This window comes from Balaenoptera ricei, chromosome 6 (assembly GCF_028023285.1).
Source record: "Balaenoptera ricei isolate mBalRic1 chromosome 6, mBalRic1.hap2, whole genome shotgun sequence".
In the NCBI taxonomy this organism is placed as follows: Eukaryota; Metazoa; Chordata; class Mammalia; order Artiodactyla; family Balaenopteridae; genus Balaenoptera; species Balaenoptera ricei.
In genome coordinates, this window is record NC_082644.1 from 38,139,008 (window position 1) to 38,164,248 (window position 25,241).

The 25,241-nt window shown below is 39.2% G+C and overlaps 1 protein-coding gene across 5 annotated transcripts in view; it reads left to right on the forward strand.

The window, feature by feature from the left end:
• Positions 1–13,370: 13,370 nt before the first annotated feature.
• TUT7 (terminal uridylyl transferase 7) overlaps positions 13,371–25,241 on the forward strand; it is a 60,433-nt gene continuing 48,562 nt past the window's right edge. For 3 of the 5 annotated variants that reach the window (XM_059924495.1, XM_059924494.1, XM_059924493.1), the window contains exons 1-7: positions 13,496–14,144; positions 14,546–15,096; positions 19,267–19,448; positions 19,817–19,933; positions 20,426–20,603; positions 22,646–22,734; positions 24,853–24,904. In XM_059924495.1, coding sequence (XP_059780478.1) covers positions 14,577–15,096; positions 19,267–19,448; positions 19,817–19,933; positions 20,426–20,603; positions 22,646–22,734; positions 24,853–24,904 — 1,138 coding nt within the window. In that variant the 5' untranslated portion in view covers positions 13,496–14,144; positions 14,546–14,576. The other 2 variants (XM_059924492.1, XM_059924491.1) reach the window with 2 other exon arrangements.

Consider the following 25,241-nt stretch of genomic DNA (forward strand, 5'->3'; position numbering starts at 1 on the left):
AGATAAAAAAAATAAGGTCTTTTCTCCTGTGCCAGGGCAATACAGGACCTCATCTAAACAAACCATCTGTTTACCTAAATCCAGGGTCTGCTTGGGGGACACTCTTATGTAGATGGAAAAAAAAAATACCAGCAGTGACACAGCCCTGGGGCACACTGCATCAAAAATGATTTCAAAATAGGTACTCAGTTTATTTTTACTTCATGAGGCTGCCCGAAAATTCAGGTTTCTCTGGTTCATCTCCTTTGTGTTAGTATTTATTTATTAAAGTGAAATGATCATGTCTTTGTCATTTTATACACACCAGGAGTAAAGCTAAAAGTTACATTAAACTGCCTTCATTCCATGAAGTTCTCCAGGTATCTGGGTACGTAAGAACTCATCTATTTCTCTGACAATTTTTAGCTCATTCTCTCCACCATGTTCCCATGTAGAGAGGGAGAAAGAGAACTCTCTGTCCCCACCCCCACATGAAAAGCCATTCTCTCTTTGCAAGTAATTTTCTTTTCAGCTGACATGTCCTAGATTGTTCTAAAAAGAACAGCGGCATGAGAAAATACAAGAACAGATGATTCAAAGACTCCCTGGGAACTGCCGAGCCAGCTCCTAATTGCAAATGCAAGGGTAGGCGAAACATCTGTATTCTGAGTCACTCCATTTTTCTAGAAGGGAGGATGTCGTTAGCCCTCCCGCTGCATGAACCTCTGTGGTCTGTAAGTGGGCTCCAGAGCTGGTTCACGGTGTGCTAGATCTAGATCTAGAGACCGCAACTGAGCTCCCAACCCCCGACACACACACACAAACTCAACATATTTTGAAGTCATCTTAATTAATTGACCACCTGCCTCTGAGAGTTTTTAAGTCTGTATTTTTAATAATGAGTATGCAAAGCAACATGTGTGTGTCTGTGTGTGTTTGGGGAGGAGAAGGAAGTAAATAATCTTAAAAACCTACACAGGTTTCTGACCTTGATTCTCTAATGCCTGGAATGATACAAATTCAGGGATACGGCCTTTTGTGGAAAGAGATCCTAGGAAAAAGTGAAAAGGGAAGCAGATTTTTTTCTAGAAAACTATAAAAACAGTTATTCCAAAAGAGAGCTGGTTAAGGCTTTTTGATTAATGAATAACAAAAAGATGATGGCAAAAGAAAAGTAAGACACTGATGAGTGAAAACAAGAACTAACAGCAGTTAAGGCAGAGTCAAGTTCACCAATGTGTTTTTAGGCATTACTGTCTCTTCTGATGTGACTCCTATGGGGAAATTTCACTGTTTATACAGAGAGTATAAACAAATTTGTTGACCTAACAAAACATTGGTTTTCATTCCTCACACCTTCCTCCCCCAGCCATGGTAAACAGCTTGACATTTAGGCTCATGGGCTTTGGTGTGAGTCAGAGGTTCAAATCCTGGCTCTGCTATTCATAGCTGTGTGTCTTAGGACAAACTTACTACCCCCTCTAAGTCCCAGTTTCCACACTTACATGGGTAGGCACCAAAACCTCAGACCCTAAAGTGACAACATCACGAGACATGCTTGTACAAAATAGCTCTGGGTAAGGAAATGAAACAAAACCTGAAAGAAGAACTGAGGATGGCAGAAATACCTACTTTGAAAACTCTGACAGGCTCAAGTGATTGCAAGAGGAAGATGGCACATTACGATACGGACTCCCTGAATTGGCCACGGGCACTACCTGGTGATTCCAGATATTAAAATGGTCTGTCCTCAATCTGATTTTGCCCAAATGTCCTCAGAGGAACACTTGAGAATGTAATCTTTTCTATCTGATGGAAGAAATGGGGAGACAGATGGTGGCTGGAAGTAATTGTAGGAAGGACCTGAGATAGGACAGCAGTAGGAAGAACACGCCTTAGGAAGTATGAGAAAGTTATTCATTACCCTTGTTTCCTCTCATCCTCCCTTTCACCCATCTCTCCCCCAAGGCCATAGGCTAGAGCACTGGACAGTCTTCAAACTTGACCAGAAATGATACCATTCCAAAGTAACATAATAATGTATTATTTTGTTATTACTTACTTTTAGTAGCTAGTACTAGACTTCATCTTCCACGAGGTCTATCTTTGTTGGGAAAAGGCCTGGGTCAGTCCACTCAGAGAAGGGGAATACCTACGGGGTCACAGATGTTGGCTGGTACCATGGCTTCTGCAAAATTATCCTGCATGGGGTAAGATGCCTGTGACACTCCTGGAGTGGAAGAGGAAGAAGAGTCAGGAGAGAAGAGGAAATTGGAAGAGAGAGAGAGAAGAAAGAAGAGTCAGTGAAATGAAGGGAGGCTGGGTAGTAATGGAGGAGACAGCTCCTCAAATTCTCACGAATGCCACTAAACCCATGAAAGCTTACTGAGTTCAGAGGTTACAAAACAGGATACACATGCAGAATCAGGAGCTAGAGAGGCAATGTGATTAAACATACATGCATCTACTAAAGGCTCAAAATGTCATGAGCAGACATGGAAAGGTCAGAAAGACCTAGAGAAAATGAGAATGTATGAAAGTGGCATGCCAAGCCGAGGGAACTGCCTGGGTTCATGCATACCTGCAACCACGCACACCATCACTCATGCATCAGTATTGGTTGAACTCCTATTGTGTGCCGGGCACCGCACTAGGCTGTGGAACACCATGGTGACAAAACCAGAGTTCTTGTTCTCCTGGTGTTTGCACACTAGTGGGAGAGGCAGACATTGATCAAGTAATTGCACAAGGGACTTCCCTGGTGGTCCAGTGGTTAAGAATCCACCTTCCAATGCAGGGGATGCAGGTTCAATCCCTGGTCAGGGAACTAAGACGCCACATGCCACAGGGCAACTAAGTCCGCATGCCACAACTACTGAGCCCAGGCACCATGACTAGAGATTCTGCATGTCGCAACTACAGAACCCACGCACTCTGGAGCCTGCATGCCACAACTAGAAAGAAGACTGTGCGCCACGCACGTGCCACAGCTAGAGAGAAGCCCACATGCCACAACAAAGATCCTGCGTGCCGCAACTAAGACCCAACACAGCCAAAATAAATAAATAAATATTTGTTAAAAAGAATCCTCATAACAAGCTTTTAAAAAAAAAATTGCACAAACATTGGTAAAATTGTGATTGTGAGGAGTGCTATACAGAAGGAGCACATGATACTACGAGAGACTATAACAGAGAGATTGGCCCAGCCAGAGAGATCAGAGAAGCTTCCCTGAATAAGTGATCTTATTGATCTTACTGATCTGAGCATTGAGTGATGAGATGTTAACTGGGTGAAGAAAGCGGGGGAAAGCAGCCTAAGAAGAATATGTGTACAGGCCCTGGGGTGGCAGGTTTGAAGACTGAGAGAAGGCAAAGTGTGGCTGGGGAAAAGAGACCCCGGGGAGAATGGGCAGCATGACACTGGAAGGAGGGGAAGCAACAGGCCCCTCAGGGACTGCGGACCATGGGATGGCGTCAGTCTTTATCTTAAGGGCAGTAGGAAGTCATCATAGGGAAATTGACAGGAACCCCCAAGAAAGTCTGAAAAGGGCAAATGAGACCCCTGTTTACACTTTATTTCCACTTTCCTCGGCATCTCTACTGACTACCAATCAATGACAGCTTGTGTAATAGCATACCCAAAATCAGAAAAGTAAACATTTAATTAACTTTGTTAATCTAGTGATTTCATTTAAATAATTAGTATTTTAAAATGAATTTTCCATCAACATACAAGAAAAACTCCCAGTTCTGAACCACCATCAAAACACAAATGCCCAGTATGTAAATTCGTAATTCAGTATTTAGTCTTCCGTTACTTAAAGAATACTGAATTAGGAATCAAACAGCCTGAGTTTTAATTCTGACTCTGGCACTTATTAGTCACACGGCTTTGGGTTAGTCCCCAAACCTCTCTCAGTCTCAACTTTCCTCATCTATAAAATAGGGTAATAACCCTTGCCCAACGTACCTCACAGGTTAAAGTGAGAGCATTTTGTAACACCAAATAGATTATTATTAACCTTTCTCCAAATTGCAAAGGCAAATACACGACTTATCCAATCAGATAACGTTTTTTTTTAACCTCACATATCAAACTGTTTTGCAATATTGTTACAAAATGCTGCTTTATCTTGAAGGTCATTGCCCTCTAATACATTACAAAACTACTTGTGTACATAAAACCACCAAAATTCTTTGAAAAGTTTTTCCCTTATAGGTTATTACAAAATATTGAGTATAGTTCCCAATGCTATATAGTAGGTCCTTGTTGGTTATTTATTTTATATATAGTAGTGTGTATATGTTAATCCCAAACTCTTGATTTATCCCTCCTCCGTTTCTCCTTTGGTAACCATAAGTTTGTTTTCCATGTCTGTGAGTCTATTTCTTTTTTTTATAAATTTATTTATTTTTGGCTGCATTAGGTCTTTGTTGCTGCGCGCGGGCTTTCTATAGTTGCAGTGAGGGGGGGCTACTCTTCGTTGAGGTGCACGGGCTTCTTGTTGCAGTGGCTTCTCTTCTTCCAGAGCACGGGCTCTAGGCGCGCGGGCTTCAGTAGATCTGGCGCACGGGCTTAGTTGCTCTGTGGCATGTGGGATCTTCCCGGACCAGGGCTCGAACCCGTGTCCCTTGCACTGGCAGGCGGATTCTTAACCACTGTGCCACCAGGGAAGTCCCTGTGAGTCTATTTCTGATTAATTAGTATGATGATCTCTAGGTCCATCCACATTACTGTAAATGGCATTATTTCATTCTTTTCTTCAGCTGAGTAATATTCCGTTTTATATATATATATATATATATATATATATATATATATATATATATACACACCACATATTCTTTTTTTTTTTTGGCTGCATTGGGTCTTTGTTGCTGTGTGTGGGCTTTCTCTAGTTGCAGCAAGCGGGGGCTGCTCTTTGTTGTGGTGCACGGGCTTCTCACTGCAGTGGCTTCTCTTGTTGAGGAGCACGGGCTCTAGGCGTGCAGGCTTCAGTAGTTGTGGCGCATAGGCTCAGTAGTTTTGGCGCATGGGCTTAGTTGCTCCGTGGCATGTGAGATCTTGCCAGACCAGGGCTACAAACCTGTGTCCCCTGCGTTGGCAGGCAGATTCTTAACTACTGCGCCACCAGGGAAGTCCCAATGTACCACATATTCTTTATCCATTCATCTGTCGGTGGACATTTAGGTTGCTTCCATGTTTGCCTATTGTAAATAGTGCTGCATGTATCATTTATATTTACAAAAAAAAAAAAAAAGATAAACAAGAAGCAAATAAATTTGCTTATCTATGGGGGTTGGGGGAATGAAATGGAAGAGATGGAAAGGGGACAGGATCTGTCTGAATATAACTTTTATATAGTTTCGTATTTTGAACCATGTTAGCATTTTACATATTAAAAAAAATAAATTAAATCAACAAGAATGGGTGGGTAGGAGGCTCTGAAAGTGAAAGAAATGAATTAACTTGATTATAACCAAGTTAATAATACAATTACAAAGAAAAAAGAATTAATCCAAAAAACATCTGAACATAATAACAAATTATTCTGACTATACACTTTCAGTGGGATATATTCTAAAGACAAAAAAAATCTCAAACTTTACTTGGTAAGCTTGTTTTGGATAATGTTGGTGAAGTAATTCTGAAACTGTTTTGTGTATGTTGTAGAAATGAGCAAATGAGTAAATATATTGATGTTTTGAGGAAGCAGGGAGTTCACTGTGGGAGAACAAAGAGACAAATATGGAATGGAGGTAGAATTCTATACTACTGGATTGGATATCAATTAGAGTATCATTATGAACTCATGGATTTTAGAAAGTGTTTCTAGTACTGTCCATTGAGAGGACCTAAAAGCAATTTCACCCCAGAGCCATGAGCACACATGGCACCCAGGGCTTGTTTTCTAAACACCATTCCCCAAACCCTTTGGGAAAATGCATAATTTCAAGGTGAGCCTGGAACATTTTCTAGTGCCAGAAATTAAGGAAGTACTCAATACTGAGGAAGATATGTCAAAGAGATATAAGAACCTGTTTAAGGGGCTGCCACTTGCCAAATTTGGGACAATATGAGCATCAAAGTGAATAATGACAGGAATGGATTATAACACACTGAATAAAATAGAATCCATGAGTCTACACTGATTTTTTTTTTAATTTTAAAGTGATTAGGAGGAGAAAGGAAAGCCTTCCTTTACAGAAGAATGTTAACTGATAAACATAAAAGAGATGATAGAAATAGAAAGTCACTATTTCACAACTACCGTATTAATATTTGATTTCAGGAGAGAATCATCAGTGTATACTAAAACCATTGGGAGAAATATGGGGAAACAGGATCTTCACACAGTCCAAAATATCCCATCACAAGTCACTTATTAACTAAAAAGGGAAAAAATGAATCTTTATAATGGAGAAATACAGTAGATAACACCTTAATCAAATAATCCAACTGATCATCATTAAAAGGACATATTCACATCATATATCCTCTGTTGTGACAACTCAGATGTGTGATATATCACCTATTAGTATTCCTGCCAAAAATGTTTAACCTAAGTCTAACCATGAGGAAACAATCAGACATGTGCAAAAGAATGTGCTTGGACTCTTCAAAAATGTCAATATTATGAATGAAAAACAAACAAACAAAAGACCGTCAACCTGTGCTACATTAAAGAACAGAGACATGAAAATAAATACAATACGATGCATGATCCTTGCTCAAATCTAGAATACCAAAAAAAAAAAAAAAAAGTTAAAGGACATTACTTGGACAATTGCAGAAACTTAAATATGGACTGCATATTAGAAAGTAGTATTATGTCAATATTAAATGTCCTGAGTGTGATAATTGCACTGTGGTTACAGAGGAAAATATCCTCATTTTTAAAAGATACATGCTGAGAGTTTGGGGGCCTAGGTGTCTAGATATCTGCAACTAACTCTCAAATGGTTCAGCTAAACAATACACATATGCACAAAGGGAGGAAAAGAGGGAGGGAGGGAAAGGAAGAAAATGTGACAAAATGTTAAAATTCTTGAATTACGTAAATGGTATATAGATATCCATTGTACATTTCTTGCAAATTTTCTATAGTTTTGCTATTTTTCAAAATACAACGTGGTTGGGGGAGAAAGGGAGCTTTTTATATGGTCACTGCAAGAAGACAGCATAGTTGATATACTTAGATAAACTGAGAACCAGTTAAGTATTATTCAGTTGGGTGAATCATTGCCAAGAGTTCAAGCTCTAGCAGAAAGCCTCCATAAGATATTGGAGACAGCCAAAGTTACCAACAACAAAATTAATTAGTTAATACAGGACACCCAGTTAAATCTGAATTTCAGATAAATGAGCAATTTTTTTTTTAGTATAAGTATGTCCCAAGCATTTTATCTGGCAGCCCCACTCAGAGAAGCACTGTGGTCTGTTCCATGCCCAGGGGATAGAGTACAACAGTTCAAGAATACTAGAATAGTTCAAGATTAGAGCCATTAATATTTTTTATTTACTATTTTTATTTAATCAAACTCTACTCCATTTTCTGTAATGAAGACTACTCTTCAACCTATATTTTCTCCTTACATATGGTTGGTACAGCCCTAATTTAGGCTTCATTTTCTCTCTCTGCATTGTGAAGCTTTCCCCCACTTCCACCACCTCTGACTTCTAAATACTACTTTCCCATCCTCTTCACTACCTTTCCCCCTTCTCAATTTCTACCTGTTTGGCTCAGGAGAGAATAGTTTCAAAGCAATAGATGATACTTAGCTGGGATTGCTTCTGGAAATTTGAGCCACTGTGTTAACCCCACCCAATGTCATTAGTTAAATGCCTTGACCTAGGCTGGTTGGGGATCCTCCCCTCCCAACGGAACCCCTGGACGTCTTGACATAGCATTTTTGGTACATTTGGCATCCATCAGGCCAGAGCAGCTCAGACAAAAGTTTTATATATTACAATCTTTGAAATTCCCTCTTATCAGAAATGCAAATCAAAACCGCATTGAGGTATCACCTCACACTGGTCAGAATGGCCATCATCAAAAAATCTACGAACAAATGCTGGAGAGGGTGTGGAGAAAAGGGAACCCTCTTGCTCTGTTGGTGGGAATGTAAATTCGTACAGCCACTATGGAGAACAGTATGGAGGTTCCTTAAAAAACTAAAAATAGAACTACCATATGACCTAGCAATCCCACTACTGGGCATATACCCTAAGAAAACCATAATTCAAAAAGAGTCATGTACCACAGTGTTCACTGCAGCTCTATTTACAATAGCCAGGACATAGAAACAACCTAAATGTCCAATGACAGATGAATGGATAAAGAAGATGTGGCACATATATACAATGGAATATTACTCAGTCATAAAAAGAAACGAAATTGAGTTATTTGTAGTGAGGTGGATGGACCTAGAGACTGTCATACAGAGTGAAGTAAGTCAGAAAGAGAAAATCAAATACCGTATGCTAACACATACATATGGAATCTTAAAAAAATGGTTCTGATAAACCTAGGGGCAGGACAGGAATAAAGATGCAGACATAGAGAATGGACTTGAGGACACAGGGACAGGGAAGGGTAAACTGCGACGAAGTGAGAGAGTAGCACTGACATATATACACTACCAAATGTAAAACAGATAGCTAGTGGGAAGCTAGTGCATCGCACAGGGAGATCAGCTCGGTGCTTTGTGACCACCTAGAGGGGTGGGATAGGGAGGGTGGGAGGGAGGCGCAAGAGGGAGGGGATATGGGGATATATGTATACACATATAGCTGATTCACAATGAAACTAACACAACATTGTAAAGCAATTATACTCCAATAAAGATGTTAAAAAAAAAAATTCCCTCTTATCACTGAAGCTCCTCCTTTTTTGGTCTTCTTTATCAGCTTCTCTTATTTTTCTTAATGTCTAAATGTTGGACAGCCTCAGTGTTTAATTCTGGGCATTTTCTCTTCTCTCCCTTGGGTCCAGTGCTTCCCAAAGTTCAATAATATGTATATTGTCTTCATGATTTTTGACATCTCTCGATAATTATTACTAGTTTTCTTTAAATGGATATGTTTAAATTTATATTTTTTTAAATTAATTTTTATTGGAGTACAGTTGCTTTACAATGTTGTGTTAGCTTCTACTGCACAGCAAAATGAATCAGCCATACATATACATATATCCCCTCCATTTAGGACACTACAGTGCATTAAGTAGAGTTCCCTGTGCTATACTAATTTATATATTTTAAAAGATTTTATACCGCAACTATAAAGAGGAATTTAATATCATAAATAGAAGATAAATCTAAAAATAAAACCTCAAAATATATAAAATGTAATTTTTAACTTAGATTTAAAATAATCAATAAAACAAATTATTAATATATAAACAAATTATTAACATGCACACCCCAAAATAAATTACTCATGAGAAGAATTGAGCTTTTCAGGATCCGTCAGGAATAGTGACTGGATGTTTGGCATCACGTTCCTTGTCTTGGGCATACAGTTAGAAACTGAAGATCAGGAGGGAAGCGAATTTGCTGAAGATCAAAACAAAGTAGAGGCAGAGCTGGATCTATAGCCTGAGACTAATGAATCGCAGTTTCAGAGAGTGGTCTCAAAAATAGAGAATTCAGAAAGGAACACTAGCTCCTGATGGTGTGAGGGCTCAGTCAGGGGCCAGGAGTTTGGTGCATGGTAGAGTAAAAAGAATATAAACACTGAAGTCTAAAAGGCTGTGGTCACGTTGTGAATGAATAGGCCGGTAAAGCCATGTTACCATAAGCCTATGACTACTCTTTGAACCTTAGTTTTCTAACTCACAAATTGTAGAACTGCGAGAAGACAATCAGACACAAGTACTGAGTGCTCAGCCCAGTGGTTACACAATCAGTAGAAGTTTCCTTCCTTCCTCTCCCATCTTTGTATCACCAACACTGCCACAGACCTACCCACCACTAGCTGTATCTCCTTTTGAAGGAGATACAGATTTTTTTTCTTCTGAATAATCCAGACCTGATTTCTCTCCATCACTGCCCTGTGTCCAGTGCTGGGAGAAAGGACTTCATCTGTGCTGGGCTGGTTGGCAAGGAGAGATGCAGCAGCTTCCTGGTGTCTTTTGGGGGTTGGGTCTGTAAAGATGAAGATGGCCTAGAGATGACTTCTAAAAGCCTCAGGTAACCCTCAGCTTTCAGTTGCAATGGGAGGGCTGCAGGTTTTAGTGGGTAGCACATGAGCCCAGGGATATTCTCAGGTTCCTGATCCAGTGAATACTCAAAGGCCTCTTGGGAAGTTCGACCCCAGGAAAGCCATGGGGGGCAGGGCTGTGGGGAACCTAAAAAAGTCTAGAGTGCAGCATTTGATGATTGTGGAGATGAGAAGCAGGCAACAGGACCTAAGAAATAGCTGGGAGTTGGGTATTCAGTTTCTGTGGGAAAAGGGGCGGCTGAAACTTGGAAGTAGGGAGAGGAAGGAAAGATGGGACTGCTAGTCTCCATGGCAAGAGGGAGGGGAGCAGAACTTTCCATCACTCAGAGAGTGAGATTAGTTGAGGGAAAAGTTTGAAATATGTAGCCCATGTTCTCTTCGGTAGTAGACTACCGAAGAGAAACATGGGATGATTTCAGGAGTGTGAAAATAACAGCAGGACACAGTCAAGCAAAGGAGAGCTGAAATTGGCACTTTCAGGCATACCTGAGATTCCCTGTGTTCTTGAAAAGAATCCAGATGTTTCTGGATTCTTCTTGATGCCAAGGAAGACAGACAGCAAAGTAGCCAGGAGATTGCCAACTGGGGGGAAGTAGTGGACCACCCACAATGAAAATCTCCTGGGATTTGCAGCTAGATCCCAAGAGGGATGCACGATGCCATCATGTGTAGGATGGGTCCAAGCTGGCAACAGCGAACCACTGGAGATGGACTAAGCTGACAGAACTAACCACGAGTCCATGAGTCTCAGACCTCAGCATCCGATATCCAGCAACAAGGCAAAGAACAGAGCCTAGAAAGACCAAAGAAGCAAGAGGACTCCCTCAAAGAGCCTGTGGATGTGTATCTAGGGACACTTCTTTCCAATCATATGACTCCAGATCATCACATCTCTAGATAGCATGCAAAGGAAGTGGAGAAGGAAATCTGAACAATAGGGCGTATATCCAAAAGAGACCAAACCATCAAAGATATGATTTAAATTAGCAAAGACTTGAGATATGTTAACTGGCAAGTTAAATTTTTTTTCCCATAGTTCCCAGAGGGAAGTAGAGCCCCAGAGTAACACTGGCTCAAATTTAGGAGGAAAAAAAGTACATTCATCTAAGCAAAGTCTTAAATTTTCAATTTCAGGACATTTTTTACCTTTACCATATTTTTCAACACTTTGAAAACAGGCACTGTGACTATTTCTCTCATATATCAGGCACATATCAGGAATTCAACATTTGTTGAAAAAAATGAAACGGATGAATGACCCTAAATAAATGGCTGACTCTGGAACAGCACAGTCTAGGTTTTAATTCATAGCATATACTAGCTCACTGATTTTCCTAAGGTTTGAAAACAAGCACTGGAAATAAAATTCTTTTACTTTACACAACTTCTTAGGTCATAAATATAAGGTCCTGAAATAATTGAAACTAAGAGACTTTGCGGCAGGCAGAAATGGGAAATTCTGTTAGCCCTCTGTAATTTGTTAATGACCTCTAAGGCAGACAGCCCCCATATTTCTGCTCCAAATTGTTGGAAATATGTCTGGACCATGACGCAATCACCGCAAAGATTCTGAGAAAATCAGTATTCCCTCCAGTGACATCCAAAAAAGAATCAAACCAAACTTTTCAACTGGATTTTATGAACTCCATGACCAATTTAAATTCCCATTACAGTACAATACTGACAGAAAGAGGTATCTTACCTGTCAATATCTTTTGATTAGTATTGCATCTTGTTTTAGAGAGCCTCATTTATCCTCAAGATGAATCTTAAAAGCACATTTTGAATACAAGTTAGGCTTTGGGAAACACATTGAAGAAAATGCAAATAAAAAATATTTTAAACCCTTAAAAAGATGTGTCCTCTACTGCTCCTCAAGAACTCTAGACAGTCAAGACTGACTTCTCCTAAACCGGTTGTTCCATACAGAGTTACTCGGCTGGGTGTGGTGATGCTTCTCTTCCATATAATAAATGTAATAATGTATCATCACACTCCCTTTGGACTCTATAAAAGGCCATTGTCTGCCTGTCAGATTACTGGCTTGTCATGTATTTTCAGAACCAAAGTATCTAGATAAAGCATTGTACAAAAGTTGTACCTACCTGTTTTAAATCACCTTTAGTACAGACAGTGGTTAAGAACAGACTCTGCCTCATTAGGGTCTGGATTCCAGCGGTTGCATTTACTTCACCATAAACGCTATTTCGCCCGCCGTCTTTAAAAGGGGGATAATACTATTCTCCTAGTGGGACTGTTGTGAGGATTAAATGAGTAATTATTTGTAAAGCCCTCAGAACAGTGCCTGGCAACAGCCAGTACTAATGTGCTCATTTTAAGACCATTATCCCCACAGAATCTCACGGACTTAAATTTAAATACCCTTAAAGAGAAGAGAAATCAAAACTGTTGCATTTTCTCAAAGCTCCCTAATTTTATTAGTTGCTCGAGGCTTTCCAAGCATTTAGAACACGGCAGATAGCAAGGAAGGTAAAGTCAATGGAAAAGAGAGCGAGAAGAAAGGAACCCAGTTGTTTGCTAGTTGCATTAAAACATTCTCCGTTTGAAAATTCGAGTATGAATGCCCTCCTTGGTCATCCTTTGCGTTTACACATTTTCTGCGAAACCAGATTTTGTTTTTAAGAGAAACAAATCCGTACACAATCTAAGAAAAAAGCACAGCATTTCTTTCTCTGAGCCATACTGTGATCTGGATGAACAGCGGAGGCTTAAAAGCTAGGGTCGTCCATTAAGACCTCACTGAGACGTTCAATCACTCGAATTATCAGAAAAACAGCACGAGCGCCACGAGGCCTCAGACCCAGGCTGAACTTGCCCTGGAGGTAACCAGGAGCATCCAGGGGCAAAGCGAGCCTCCGAGCGGACCCGGGCACGCGGCTACGCCCCGACCGCCGGCTTCGCTTCTCTCGCGGAGAACCAGAGGCTTCCTCGGCACACCTCCCCGGTGCTTTTAAAGCCCAGGAGAGAGAGGAGCCCAGGCGAGGACAGCTCCGAGCGAACAAGAGCGAAGAGCCCGGAGCCCGACCCAGACCCGACGCCCCACTCCCGGAAAACGCGCCCGCGCGGCGGCGGCGGCGGAAACGGGAGCGGCGCGTGGCGGGAGTTTCCGGCGTGCGCGGCGGAGCGCTCGGACGGGGGCACGGCCGGCTCCCAATAGCGCACAATGAGACAGCGCTGAGCGCCGGAAGTGGGGCTGGAGGAAAACACGGAGAGGGAGCCCGGCCGGGACAGGAAGAGGCGGGGGGCCGCGGCGGAGGTGGTGAGTGCTCACGGGCACCGTTTCCCCCCGTGTCCCTGTCAGACTCGCGTCCGGGGAGGGTCTTGGGTGGGTTCTCCGGTCTGCAGAGTCGAGGGTAGGCCCGGCCCGGGAGATACGTTGGCTCCATCCTCCGCCGGCCTCCTCTCCCCAGTTGCGAGGTCCAGGGAACCCCCGAGCCGGTGGGACCTGAGCTCTCGGGCTCGAGTCCTAGTCTTCACTTTGTGTCAGACCCTGCGGGGACTGGAGAAGAAGGGATCTGGGTGGAGGCACTCGGCCCCAGCCCCCTGTCCGTCCGGGGAGACCCCGGAACCCTATCGAGGAGACAGGTCACTTCCTGCTTCCTGGCCCTACGGTGGCTTCTCGGCCAGGACTGCGGAGACGCCTCCTGTTTCTTCGCCTCCGACCCAAAGGGTGGAAACCGAGGCAGATCGGGGGTGGGGCGGTCCCATGGGGATCGAAGAGGGAGAACTGCTGTTCGTGACAAAACCAAACTTGTTTGGGGTGGGAGGATGAGGACTGGGGGCGTTAGCTTGAGTTGTCCCTTAGTCAGAAAGCCAGCCCCACTGAACAGAGCGGAGCCTTGCTCGGGAGCCCTCCGTAGCCCAAGAGATCGAAGCCTGTCGTTCTGAATAGTCACAAGCGGAGCCGAGGTGCCGGGGTACGTAGAAGGGTCTGAAAAGTGGAGTTGAGAGATGTACTGCGTTCACAAAGTTTCGGTTACTTTGTAGTAACACTTAAAAGTAATTGCCAGCTTGTTTTTAAAAGACTGGGGAGTTCTCTAAAGTATAGGCTTGGGGTGAGGTATTTGGTTTTGGGGGTTTTTTTGGGGGGGTTCTGAAGAAAAGAGCTTTTGTTATATCTATATAATATCTATGAAGAATATTATAGAATTAAGCCTCCGAACTTATAGCATAATGCACTAATTATTGGAACGTGATGGAAATTAGGAAAAGAAGGGTTTCTTACAAGCTTTTGAGCATCTGTGCAATAAATGTGTGGTACTTTGTCAACTTAGTATGATACCTTGTTATAGTTTGTCTCCAAAATGTCTTCTTCCAGGTGAAGAGTAAGAAAATTGAAGTCAAAGACCATGGGAGATGCCGCAAAACCTTATTTTGTGAGGCGTGCTAAAGAGCGAGGGACTACAGATGATGAGGATTTCAGAAGGGGTCACCCCCAACAAGATTATTTAATAATGGATGATTATGCTAAAGGCCATAGCAGTAAAATGGAAAAAGGCCTTCCAAAAAAAAGAGGAACACCAGGGAACTATGGGAATACTCCCAGAAAAGGACCATATGCTGTTTCTAGCAATCCATATGCATTTAAGAACCCTATTTACAGTCAACCCGCTTGGATAAATGACAACCACAAAGATCAGAGTAAAAGATGGCTATCTGATGAACTTGCTGGTAATTCAGACAGTTGGAGAGAATTCAAACCTGGACCTAGAATTCCTGTTACAAACAGACCAAGAAAAGACTCTTTTCAAGAAAGTGAAGATGGGTATAGGTGGCAAGATGGAAGAGGGTGCAGAACTGTAAGACGACTATTTCATAAAGACCTGACAAGCCTCGAAACTATGTCAGAAATGGAAGCAGGAAGCCCTGGTAATGTTTCCAACTTGTCAAGTTACAACCCTGATGTCAGCAATGTCTTTTATTTTTCATTCAAATGAGTTTTATTATTTTCAGCAATGCAGTTCCAAGTTTTCATAATTTCTGCTTATTTAATGTGATTATTTTAAGGATTGTAATCATGTTATTTGGGCAACTTCAATATGTTGCATGTATTTCCCTTTAAAAGTTTACTTTGCCACAAGGCTTATTTTACTTTAGTAAAACTATATTTCCCATTGGTACTTTTTACAGAAGAGGGTGATGATATCCCCCTGGGGATATATCGTAATTTCTGAGGGGTATGTATGTGTTTTTCTAAATTATGTATTATAGTTTTATACTTGAATAATGAATATATCTGTGATATAAATGACAGAATATAAAGCTTAAAAAAAACTTATTCTGTGTAAAAACACGATATAGACTGCATATATCTCCTGCTACAGAGCGACAATGTGTCTTTTGTGTGGAGCATCAATCTCTAGAGAAGGATAGTGCAAGATTTTTTTTTCTCAAAAGTGAACATGGTAAACAGGTTGAAAAACATTGTTTAGAAAGTCAGAAATTCAGATAAGATAAAAGCTTGTCCTTTTAGTTTCAGTAAAACCAAAAGCCTTCTAAGCACCCTATGTGCTTGATAATAATTGCCCCAGAGTTATTATTTATACCTTTTTCTAAAAGGTGAATAGATTTTGTCCATGTAGCAGAAGAACAGAAGAATCAACCAGCCTCGTAAATCTTTAAGCTAAAAAGAACTTGAAGGAATTGCAGTGCTCTGTCATGGTGTATCAAAGGTAGAATCACAATTTTATTCAATACAAAGCAGGTAGCTGTGTCTCTGGAGAGGTTAAATTTATCCAGACTTGTTTATGCAGAGTGGTAGATGAGGAAGTGGAACTGAAATCATGTACTGTGCTGCTCTGGCCATGAACTCGGCCTGGAATCTGACAGAGGGAACTGAACACGTATTCATAATTTCTGGCCTTTCGATTCTAAAAGTTTGTGTATATTTAAGTAGTTCTTTATTACTGTGTCCAGGTGAGACATGGACATTCTAATTTAGTTACCAATTGTTGGTCTTTCAGAAAAGAAAAAGTTGATCTTAAGCAGCATTACCAAAAGAAAGATTTATAGGTCAAAAGTTTGCAACCAGATAGATATTAAAAGAGACTTTACAGACCAAAAACCTCTCATTCTATATTCCTGCCTAGTCTTAAAAGCAAAGCTTAAGTGATTTTGAATAGGACCTGCATTTTTACTATCTTTTTGTTGAAGTCAATCCAAAACTCCTGTGTTTGCTCTGTATGAAATTACATGTGTGTGCTTTCAGTTTCCAAATGAAGGACTGTTCAGTTTCTATCCCTTGAAAAATCTTCATAAAGAAAATATTAAGCTTTGGCATAACATTGCTTACTGTAGCGAGAAATTCAGTTTAAAGTATAAACTTTACACTATGCTCAGAGGATCCTAAAAAGGATCTCACTAAAGGGACTGAAATTTTCCTTAAATCAAACTTATATCTTAATAAGGAAGGGTCTTATTAAATGATGCAAGAAGATGTAATGAAAATTATCTTAGAGTTGCTTTGTTTTTTAATACTAACTTTCTATTTTTCAGTTCTACTTTACTGCCCCTACTTCACTCCTCATATATCCTAGATTGCCAATTTAATATATTTGAGACAATGCCATTAATGATCTTAGCTGGAAAATATCCACTCAAATGCACGTGTCCTTTGTGAATGGAGTAATGGACCATATGCAAATAAAATATGAGAAACTTGGAATACTGTATATAGAGAATTCATATTACTACAGAAAGCCTGGGATGAGCCAGGTAGTCTTCCTCTAAGTAATTATGGGAATTTTTTTAGCAATACCCAGCTTTGCCTTTCTAGATTCCCTCCAATGAGATTTTAACTGTTTTTACCATGCAGGCCTATGAAACTCAGTTCAGAAATTTGTATTGCCTTGTCAGTTCCTGCCTTTTTTTTTTTTTTTTTAACAAAGTAAGGGGTGGGGAGTTCTGGTCTATTTTAGGTGTGAATGGGTTTGCTGCAAGAAGAGATTTTTCTTATACTGTTAGATAGAAAGATGACTTTCAGAATTCCATCCATGCTCTAATCTCTGTTTTAAATCCCTTTATTTGATTTAGTCATGTGTCCCTGGACCAGTTACTTATTTTCTTGGACCAGCATGTTCCCTATCTGTATAATGGGGATAATATTAGCATCCATGACAGGATCATGGGATTAACCTGAGGCAGTGCACAGAAAGTGCTTACATTGCCTCTGTCACATGATAAAATACTCAGTATTGGTAGCTGCAGTTATTGTCAGCATCAGACAGAATTTGTGCAGCCATCCACTTCTGTGTACAAAATGAGTTAACTGTGCTCTTTGGAGGGAAATTAAAGTCACTCTTTCTAGAAAAATGATAGCAAATATAGTGAGAAGCCTTTGTGATCAAGAGAGAGGAGATGAAAAAAGGAATTTGGTTTCATATCAGTTTTTGTTTTGTGAACTAACAATGGACTTCTCTGATGGTGTTGCACATGTTAGTGTAAACCTTTAATGAGTGTTTGCCTAAGAAACTTTGCCCTGAAAACTGAAGTCAGATGCAGTTATTTAGAGTTTGTAATGATAAGCAAATTAAATGAGAATAGACACACCTCTGAGTTAAAAGAATTGTTTATCTCAAAGGTTTATTCGGACCAGGAGTACTGTCCTTAAAAGATTGTAATAATTTAATTGGGCATAGGGGGAGTGTTAAAAAGCAATAGACCGTTTTTGACTACTTACCTTTTAGTATTCTATTTGTCCCATTTTGATTGCTTTAAAAAAAAACAACTGTATTTGTCCTAATACTTGTTTAATTTTTTTAAATTGCTGCTGTATTTGCAGAATTTCATTATATTCATCTTAGGGTAGTTTGAGTACAGGGCTTGCTGCTTTTCCTTTAGAGCTGTTGGCGATAGCTATTTTTAAAATTAGAGGTCCTATACGTCCCTTTCCTGACATAATTTCTTTTCAATCATACTTGCTATACAAGTAATGAGTTGCACTGAAAACTTGACATGGCAGTTGCCTCATGCAGAGCATTTCAGTAGGTTTATATTTTCAGAGAGTAATTTTTGGTAAGCCATTTAAAAACTCCTCAATCCATTTATCACAATTTTAATTGAGGAAGTGAATTTCATTTTACTCTTATGTGGTACTAGTAGCTTCATTTTCAGAACTTGATAGAAATTACCAAAGCTATTAAAAACAATTTTTTGTAGATCAGTCCCACAAGCATCTTCAGTTTTACTGAAGTTGAAAAGCTATAAGTTTAAAAAAGGAATAGATTCATTTATTAGTTATAAGGACTATAGAACTAACAGCAGGGTTTATAAACAAATGAATTAGTCTGTACTTGTAGAAAACTTTTATTTCAACTGCTAATTGTTTTTTTCCTTTGAAATGTGCTCAGTGTGCAGGCTGTTCAAAGAAGCTAAAATGAAAGTAAAGATAAAATGGGTAATAGTTATCCTCGGTAAATACAGTTTTGGCTTGGACTTCTTGATATTAATGTGGGGGAGGGCCCAATTATGTGAATGCTAAATTTACAATTTAGTGATGGATTTTCACTCCAGATAAGAGTGGAGTTGATTTCTGAGTTCTTTGGAGATAGACTGTCCATCTTTGCTCCATTGAGACTGTTCACCGATAAAAAATGAAAACAGATGTGGATAGTTTTCGTTAGAATACCAGGTATACTTACAGGTATACGAGGGAGCGTTAGATACATGTACATCATATATTATGATATATTAATTACATTAGAATTACAGGTGTACTTTCCTTCAAAGGATAATTTTTACTCTTGCTTGAGTATGCTCAGCAGTGTACCAGGAAGAGATGATAAAATCAAATTTTATGGTTGAAGTAGAATTCTTTTAAGTTTTCCAAAAAGATGGTTTCTGTGGATTGGTGTATCCAGATGTGAGGAGCTTAAGAGCATTGAAGCATTTTATCCACGGGAGAGGTATACCTTTCCTTTTGCTCTGTGTTCAGATGTCATTCAGATATCACATGATTTCATTAATAAATATGCAAGTTCTGCTTTTTACTCAGAGTGGTGTTATTCAGTATTGCCAATAATATTCTCCCCCTGACTTAAGAAAACAAGAAGCAGAGGTCCAGACCTAGGAAGCCAAGGAGGACTAGAAATGAGGAAAATGAACAGGACGGAGACTTGGAAGGCCCTGTGATTGATGAGTCTGTGCTTTCAACTAAGGAGCTGCTGGGCTTGCAGCAGGCTGAGGAGCGACTGAGAAGAGACTGCGTCGACAGGCTGCAAAGGGTAACAGCCTTCATCTGTTAGTTAAAATCCTTGTTTTGGTTTAATCTGTTAGTAGTCATTGGGAACATGTGCTTTGATGAACTATATATCCTACTTTGGCATTTAAGCACTACAAGTCAAAAGTGATACTGTTTGATTTAATGGAATTCCTTTTTTTTTTTTTTTTTTAGGAATTACTTTTAAAAAATGATTATTAGCATAGTGATAAAGAGGGATAGTACTATATTAACAGTTTTTAAAGTGAATGAGAAATCATCTTCTGGCCAGTTTTTGTTTACCTGTATTTTGTCTCTGTACATCTTTCTCTCTCTATGTCTCTATAAATATGTGCTTATGTGTATGTCTCTATACATCTCTTCAAATTGTAGCGACCGAGAAACTACCCTACAGCAAAGTACACCTGCAAACTCTGTGATGTTTTAATTGAATCCATTGCATTTGCTCATAAGCATATCAAAGAGAAGAGGCACAAGAAAAACATTAAGGTAAGTTTAACCCAAACAAATATGTTTACTTGTCAGTTATTACTTGTCATCTTTATGACTTTCCTTAAGATTATGGTATTAGTAATTTTGCTACTTATATTGCTGAATTTATTTTGACCAAAATACTTTATACTGGTCAGATATGTTCGCTGAGCAGTCTTGTGAATTTCCTTAGGACAGTATCAGGATGAATGAAGCCAATGGTAGGACCTAGATATATGTTCTTAGGCCAGTAATAATAAAGTAAATAATTTGCCATTGCTGTTTCTAATGTTCTTTCTTTACACTTTTTCCTTATTCCTGTCTTCCCTCTATTACTGTATGTGCATAAAGAAGTGTGTGCATGTTTGATAAGATGAAGACTAAAACAGCTAAAGTGACAAGGAGGGCTAAGAAAAATATTCCAGAATACTGTACAGGGTGTTGTCTCTGTGAATGGTAGAAGGTAAAAACTGTGTAAGTCATTTTTAATCTCAACATTGATCTTAAAAGGAGAAGCAGGAGGAAGAGTTGCTCACCACGTTACCCCCGCCTACACCCTCCCAGATAAATGCGATTGGTATTGCCATTGACAGAGTGGTACAGGAGTTTGGCTTACACAGTGAGAACTTGGAACAGAGACTAGAAGTTAAACGTATCATGGAAAATGTGTTCCAACACAAGTTACCAGGTATTTTCTAGATTTGTTTTTCTTTTTAGCTACCTAAAAGTACCCCATTCATTTTTCCTACCAGTAGTAATTTTTGCCTAATAGAAATTGATTTGCCATGTCCTGAAGCTCTCAATTTTATTGTATGTTTTTGTTTCTCCTGGCTTACCCTAAGGTAACAAAGACTTTTACATATGTTGTCATTAACCTGTCTTCATTGTGAGTTTCATTGTGTCTGTCCATTTACATGCCCCGTATTATTAGAGCACCATGGGACTCTTGTATATCTGTTTACCTTTCTATTTATTTATTTACTTTCCATCTCTAAGTTCAGTTTCTTTTTTTTTAATTGAAGTATAATTGACTTACAATATATTAGTTTCAGGTGTACAACATAGTGATACAGTATTTTTTATCATTACAAAATGATCACCACACCTTTCTACCTGTTTACATTGACACAATATTTTGAGTTAAAATAAAGAAAAGTATCCTGGAGTCATTTTCAGGTTATCTGTGTCCATAGAAGTTTCTGTTTAACCGCACTTAAAAGAATTGCACCATCTAAAATGAGCTTTCAAAACTAATTTGTAAGAGATTTTGTACAGTGCAGAATTGATTTTTCCAAGTTATGTCTGTGGAGCCATGGAAAACTATTTTTTTCAAAAGCTCCACAAGTGATTCTGATCCACAGCCAGGGTTGAAATCACTATTTGAATTTATTGCCGTACCACCCATAAAACTGTTTGTTCTACTGAAAGATCATTCATATAGTATATGATTCATATTAATATATATCTGTTAAAAAAAATAAAGGGCAAGATTCTGTTCATCCCCCCCCTATATAGGTGTCTCATCCTTTATGCTGTAGACAAGTTCCTGAGAAGTCATTTGTAATTTTGATTTTTGCTATAGATTTTCATTGTAAAATTGAATGTGCTTTGTCATGGAAAACCTGTTAAAACCCAAAGGAGTTGTTTGACTTAACAAACTTGAAAGAAAAAAATACAAAGTCCCCTGATGAGAAGGGGTAATTTTTTGGCACAACAATAGTAAAACATTGGGAAAAATGCCGTAAAATAAATATAGGTGGTACACATACACACGTCTTCCTCTGAACTGTGAATCACTTGCTGCCTAACATTTTAAGTTATATCGGTGATATTATAATTATTTTCTAAACTTTTCCTAAAGGCATTATATTATGTTAAATTAAACTTTTTGTTCATAATACAGTGCGTATTCATATTGAAAAGTAACTTTATGCTGATTTTTGTGATTATTGTTTTACTGAAACATGATCTTTATAGTAAATTATACCTATGTACGCTTTCAAAAAGGTGAAGTGTTTGCGTTACCTCTTCAGTATATACTATCAGGTTTACAAACGTAGAACAAAGTTAGGCATCCCTTTTCAACTTCCACATTTTAAAAATCATTTCAAATAGTATTTTCTGCACAAAACACGAAATAGTAAAGTAAGTTTTAACGTGTTTTACAACTGATATGAAAAGAGTGGCTATTAAACTAAACTGCAGTCAATGCGGTGTTCCCTTTTTTTTTTTTTTTAATTTTTATTTATTTATTTATTTATGGCTGTGTTGGGTCTTCGTTTCTGTGCCAGGGCTTTCTCTAGTTGTGGCAGGCGGGGGCCACTCTTCATCGCGGTGCGCGGGCCTCTCACTATCGCGGCCTCTCTTGTTGCGGAGCACAGGCTCCAGACGCACAGGCTCAGCAGCCGTAGCTCACGGGCCCAGTTGCTCCGCGGCATGTGGGATCCTCCCAGACCAGGGCTCGAACCCGTGTCCCCTGCATTGGCAGGCGGACTCCCAACCACTGCGCCACCAGGGAAGCCCAGTCTTCCCTTTTAAATAAAATAAAATGAAGACAAGAGCAGAGTCACCCATTCCTGTCCTTTGCTTATGCCAGACTTGAACAGTGTTTTTCTTTTGTGTGTAGTTCTAATTGATGGTTCCATTTCTGAAATAGCAGTGTCTTGTAATAACTTTTGAGAAATTTTACTTTATTTATGACTTTTATTTATTCAATTTTTTTTGTTTTAGATTGTTCTCTGAGATTATATGGGTCATCCTGTAGCAGATTGGGTTTCAAAAATTCAGATATAAACATTGACATTCAATTTCCAGCCATTGTAAGTACAAAGTGAAATGTTAGAATTTTCACAGTGGTACAGAAATTCTTTTTTTTCCCAAATGTGAGCTATATATGGATATATTTTAGATATTTGAGGACAGTTTAAGTGTGATTTTTTTTTCTAAAACTGCATTGTTTTTAAAAGTATAATTTTTTTCCCTAAAATTGCTGTTTTTATGTTTTCCTGCATGCCTTCAATTTTAGAGCATTTCTTTTTATTCTACAGATCTTTCATACTTTCTTCAGACACTGGTCTTCTAACCATGTGAATCTGATGGGGTTATTTAGGTCTGTTAACTTGAAAGGATTAAATTATCTTGACAAATCAACTTTCCAATGGCAGGAAAGGATTTCAGATTTCAAATTGTGTATCTATATAAACATTTATGACCTGCAAGCTTAATTTGTTCTTGAGTCTCCTCTTATATACACCCACCTTGTAAAAATAATTATGCTTTTTTTTTTAAACCATCTTAATATGGTTTTTTTTTAAAGGCACAGGCTTTTTTTTTTTTAAAGATTTATTTATTGATTGATTGATTACTATGTTGGGTCTTCGTTTCTGTGCTAGGGCTTTCTCTAGTTGTGGCAAGCGGGGGCCACTCTTCATCGCAGTGCACGGGCCTCTCACTATCGTGGCCTCTCTTGTTGCGGAGCACAGGCTCCAGACGCGCAGGCTCAGTAGTTGTGGCTCACGGGCCTAGTTGCTCCGTGGCATGTGGGATCTTCCCAGACCAGGGCTCGAACCCGTGTCCCCTGCATTAGCAGGCAGATTCTCAACCACTGCGCCACCAGGGAAGCCCAATACTTATGCTTTTAAAGAACTACACCTAGCCTAGATTTCTGGTTTAAACATGGTTCAAAAAGATGTTGATGAGTCAGAAGTTTAAAACTGGAAGGCACTTTGGTAGATTATCCATTTACTTACTGGTGGTTCCTGCAGGCCAGTTTGCAAATGGTTTATGCCCATTTACTTGGGTTGCTACTTAAAAATAAAAATGATTCCTAGTTTCCTCCCCCAGATGTTCTGTTTCACAACCTCTCATTCCTTGCCATCCCTGACTGCTATAGCTACCTGGTCAGCTGACCAATGGATTTTACTGTTCTTTTAACCTTAAATTCTGCTTAATAATTTACCAGCGTAGCAGTTATTTTGATTTCATGTCATTCATTCATTTAGCAAATATTCAGTGAGTTTGAGTATATGTCAAGCACCATACTAGGTTCTAGAGGACAAAACAGATATCATTCCTCCCTCCAGGAATTCATACGTAGGGAAGGAGATAAGTAATTATGTTTGTATAATTAATTATAATGAGAGCTATGCAGGGAAACAAGGTTCTGTGAGAGAAAATAAAAGAGTGTAGATATAGCTGCCCTGAAGGCCCCTTTGAAGGGATTACATTTAAACTGAACTCTAAAAGATGAGAATGGGTGGGGACAGTGAAAGGGTAAAAGAGTGTTTCAGCCTAAGGGCACATCATTTGCAAACAATGAGTTTGGCCTATTCAAGGTGCTAAAGGGAAAATTGTAAGGGCTGTGGTGAAGGGACCTAGAGGAAGAATAGCTTAAGATTAGGATAGAGGGGTAGTCTAGGGCCCAACATACAGGAAGCCAGAATTTCATTTTGACCTAAGGGCATTAAGAAGCCAGATTGAGAGTTTTAAGGAGGGTCACAACTAGATCTAATGTATGATTTTAAGTGGTTTTGGCTCCTGTGTGGAGCAAGGATTAATAGAGAAAGGCAAGACTAAAGTGGAGACCCCGGTAAGCAATATGTTGAAGTAGTCTCACAGAGTAAGAAGTAATATTGTTAACAGTTTGACAACCTCTAGCCACAACTTTGAGATTTGCTGAGAGGCTAATTACCTCAGGAATTAGTGAATCAGGAGTTAACTGCATAGTAGGTCTCTTTTTGCCCACACTCATCCTCTTTTTGCTCATCTCTCTGTGTCTGATGTGTGCACACAGCACAATGATTAATTCCTTTACTCTGATAGCAAGGTGCTTTCTAATTTGGAAAGGAATTTGGGTAACTTCAGATGACTGTGTATTATCTCAGTGAAGCAAAAGTACTTATGGATTATTTGATATATTCACTGATTTTATTTCCTAGATGTCTCAGCCAGATGTTCTCTTACTTGTCCAAGAATGTTTAAAGAACAGTGGTAAGGCCAAATTCTTTCCACATTTTGCTCTTAAATTTTTCTTTTGTCTATAATTTGAATATATCTTATTTCTCAAACTTTGAAAATAGGAAGTCATGTTTTTTGATTTACTTACATGGGTAATATCCAAACAAAAAACTAAAGCAAATGCCCATGAATTATTAGCAAGTTAATTAGAGTCTTGTTAGTTGTCTTACTATGCAGAATAATTATTTTGTAAGTAAAGCTTTTAGCTTGGTGATAATGTCACAATTTATAAAGATTATATTTGCCCTAGGCTGAGACTAAAAAGAATCAAAATATGTAAAATTTACTCTTGAGGGTAAAAAACTAAAAG